This window comes from Anastrepha ludens, chromosome 3, assembly GCF_028408465.1.
Source record: "Anastrepha ludens isolate Willacy chromosome 3, idAnaLude1.1, whole genome shotgun sequence".
Taxonomy (NCBI): domain Eukaryota; kingdom Metazoa; phylum Arthropoda; class Insecta; order Diptera; family Tephritidae; genus Anastrepha; species Anastrepha ludens.
The window spans coordinates 91,847,816-91,851,625 of record NC_071499.1 but is presented as its reverse complement, the minus strand read 5'-3'; the positions used below and the strand labels follow the sequence as shown (position 1 = coordinate 91,851,625).

At 36.5% G+C, this 3,810-nt stretch overlaps 1 protein-coding gene across 1 annotated transcript; it reads right to left on the bottom strand.

Moving 5' to 3' along the window:
* Window positions 1-1,093: 1,093 nt before the first annotated feature.
* Window positions 1,094-1,812, bottom strand: LOC128856626 (uncharacterized). The gene is made up of 2 exons (XM_054091935.1): window positions 1,677-1,812; window positions 1,094-1,613 (listed from the first exon to the last, which is right to left on the bottom strand). Exons 1-2 carry the CDS (start codon window positions 1,729-1,731, stop codon window positions 1,108-1,110), a joined length of 561 nt encoding a protein of 186 aa, XP_053947910.1. The 5' UTR covers window positions 1,732-1,812; the 3' UTR covers window positions 1,094-1,107.
* Window positions 1,813-3,810: the final 1,998 nt, after the last annotated feature.

The window sequence follows — 3,810 nt, the reverse complement described above, 5'->3', positions numbered from 1 at the left end:
ATAAAAATATCTGCCGTTCGGAGTCGGCTTGAAACTGTAGGTCCCTCCATTTGTGGAACAACATCAACACGCACACCACAAATAGGAGGAGGAGCTCGGCCAAACACCTAACAGAAGTGTACGCGCCAATTATTTTTTTTTTTTTTTTATAGGTTAAATTATGTAAAATATACATCATTATTAATGCTTTAATTATTTATTATCAAATGCCAAGTTGCACAGAAGGTGTCAAATAAAATACATTAATTGAACCAAAAAAAAAAATTTAATTCAATCAAAAATCTTACGTCAATAAGAACTAAAGCAAAATGAAACAAATTAAAGGAAAAAATTACAAATTTTCATTATCTGATAATCAGATTCGTTAGCTTGGGCCGGAATGAGTAAACTTAACGTTTTCGGTAAATAAATATAATTTTAATTTTCCTCTTTTCACATTTCTAGTGAGGCTAAATAAAAGGTCTGAACTTAAAAAAAGTCGATTAAAAATTTCTCTATTGCAGTTTTCTCGGGAAAATTTTCTTGCGAAGTCTTGGCGGTAAGTTCTAAAATGTTTATTCCTTGCTTCTGCAGCTTCCTCCGAAAGTTTCCCAATAGGCACCAATGCATTTTTTATGATTAATGCACCATGCACAAGTATTTTGTGCATTGTTGGTGTCATCGGTGTATTTATTAAATTTGGAAAAAACATACCTGAAGCTTCAATTTCCATCATTAAAACGAGACATATAACTTTAAATAAGTTAACTTTACTTTTTTGAAGATTTGTTGCTTGCCGAACGCCGAGCGAGATATGTGTAGTGTGATAAGCAATGAACCAATGAACTCTTGACTGCCAATACGGTGGTAGCGCACGCGACGAAAAAGCGCGAGAGGGGGTGGAGTGAATACTCTATTCTGTTATCTTTCTATTTTATTCATTATTAAAATCAATTAATGCATTTTACAAAATAGACTTTTGGCCGCCTAGATTATCAAAATACCGGTATGTGCTACGGAGGTTTTAAATATTGTAGAATAAAATAAAATGAAAAATAATTGAGAGGCACCCATTTTATTTATTATTTTTACTTTTCGATACAACGTATTTTGATATTAGCATTTAATTTAACCCCGCTGGGGTCGCACCACAACAACTTGTGGCTTCCTCTGATTCTTGTTCGCAGGGCGACGTCGACGTCGCCGTTTATTCGAATTGACATTGACTCGACGACGCTTGTTGCCACGCCGACGGTAACGACTAGTTGAGCCAGTGCCTGTACCTGTACCAGTGCTACTTGCTCCTCCCGCCACGGCTTGTCCCACAATTTGCGGCAGTATAGCGTTAATCGGTGCGGAACTGGAACCAGCCGCTGCCAGGATTGCAGAATTACTAGTACTGGTACTGAGTGTCGGTGATGTGCTTGTCGTGCCGCCATTCAAGTCTATATATATAGGTGTTATGTTATTGTTGTTGCCATTTGATGGCCGCAATTGTTCGAGCAGATCCTGTTTCTGGGTAATCAGCTGATTAACAGAATTGGTGCTAGTGAGAAAGCGCAGCTGACCATTTTCGCTATCCTTAACAAATACTGCAGCGATACGCTCATCCGTCGCTTTCCGCATAGGCGCCGCTATAATGCGAACGGGAACATTAGGTAAATTTATTTTTCTTTTATAGCTTTTACAGCACTTACCTGCCACAAATGTTTGTGATGCTATGGCTATAAGTAACAGATTCAGCAGCAACATTTTCACTATAATTGAACTATTAATTTGATTCAAATTATCCTTTGCCGCCACAATCTGGCGCACTCGGCTATCGGCGGTTTAGACAGCGCTACACCCGTTGCGCTAATGCTCATGTACCGCTGCTGGTCAAAGGTTTTATACCAAGCTTGTCACTGCTGCTACACTTTACACTTTACACTTTACTGGAAATCGATTGTTTAAATAAAGTGATATGCAAAATTTTTTTTGAGTCTCTAACAGTTTACTTGGTAAGAGTGAAATTCTTCTGAAGCTTTTTTTCTTAATTGAAATATTTTTTAATATAGGAGTCTTTTGCTTATTCGTAAATGAAAGTATTCACGCGCCACTTAAAACTCACTTCAAACTCACTTCAACCGTAATACGGCCATATAGAATTGCCTAAGGGAATTGCTGCGGAATTGCAAAGGCATTGTCATAACCAAGTAAAGAAAGTGTTGCTGATGGACCAATGAACACACAATCAGTTTTCAAGATAGTGAAGTGAATTTACTTAATGAGTTTTTATATTGTACATAAGTACATTCTGTCGAAAAAGTACCGGGTGTTGGTCAACTAAGTAAAAAATATTTTTTATTCATTCAAATTGTTTATTAAGTTTTATTACAAATTTAATCAAAATTTTCTAAGCACTCATTCCGAAATCGACTTCCGTCCTCCCCGCAAATATTCTTTTAAGTCTTATATCGACGGCAAATGGGTGTTTCGAAGTAGTAGGTTGGGTTCTGGAAAGAGAAAATGTGAGCCGGAGTTGAGGTGAATATTGTAGTTACGTAACGGTACCCGTATTTATTGATTTCTTGGTTTGAAATTCATTTGGGATGATTTCCCATACAAAATTCATGACCTTTGCTCCAGAAATGTTTCCTTTGAAAATAAATTTTGCTCTTTATTTACAGTCTAATTTTTTTTAGACCCAAAAAGAGTTCACTTTGATCAAATTACTCTTCTTAATAACTGCTTAAGTGAATGATGGGAGCCTTATAAAGTTTAGTTGTATTCATCCCGAGAGCAGTAAAATTACCTATTTAGTGCAAAATACCACTTATTGGCAAAAGAGATTTTCCGTGGGATTTCAAGGCTAAGATTTTTATCAGTGCTACTACTCGTTCCTAAATAAACCAAGTCTTTCACAACCTCGAAATCATAACTGTTAATAGTAACCTGGCTGTTTTCACCTTACATAGATGGAATTTATTCATATTAGAGCTTGATAAATTCAGTAATCCTCTTGAATTGTAGCCCCAAATAACTGGTGAAATTGATTTAAAAAAATTTATTAAAGTTAGGCAAATTTGGGAAGGAAAATTCTGTGTTCAAAAATTACATTTCCTCACTCTCTATAACAAGAAACAGTCCCTCTGCTTCAAAAAAATATTCTTATATCCGCATGGCACATTAATTCTTCTATGTTTGCATGCCAGGCCATGAAATTCGTTAAAAGTGTAAAATTTTTGGTTACAAGGCTACTTCTACGTGCATGGCACCCCACGAAAATAATGAATCAATCGATAACTGTGGGCAAAAAGTAAGGTGAATTTATTTGTCAAACTTCGCGGGATTAAAATTTCGCTCTAGTTATTTTTTTCATGAGTTGGCAGCACTGTTAATAACATCTGGGCCAACTTTCATGTGAATGTCATTATCAGTAATATATTTACGCTTGTGTTTACCAAACGACCAAAGGTACATTTTTCGATTTTTACAATGTCTGATTTGATTGAGCAGAGAAGTGCCATCAAATTTTGTTTGCGGAATGACATTTTGGCTGCGGTGATTTCTTTTTTTGGTGATTCGACCATGTCTCAGAAAAATGTGTATAAGTGGTACAAAGACTTCAAAGAGGGTCGAGAACGTGTTGATGACTTGGAGCGCTCCGGACGACCATCGACGTCAACAGATGACCAACACGTCAATAAAGTGAAGGAGTTAGTGCTCAAAAATCGTCGGTTGACTGTTAAAGACCTTACTGATATGATCGGAATATCAGAAGGATCTGTGAAAACCATTTTGAAAGACCATTTGGGCCTACGAAAAGTCAAATCTCGTTTGGTACCGAAA

Excerpts from the sequence above, each read along its gene's own strand:
- LOC128856626 (XM_054091935.1), bottom strand. The coding sequence starts at position 1,731 with ATGTTGCTGCTGAATCTGTTACTTATAGCCATAGCATCACAAACATTT. Across the intron at positions 1,614-1,676 it reads ATCACAAACATTTGTGGCAG|CGGCGCCTATGCGGAAAGCG; the intron begins GTAAGTGCTGTA and ends TTCGCATTATAG.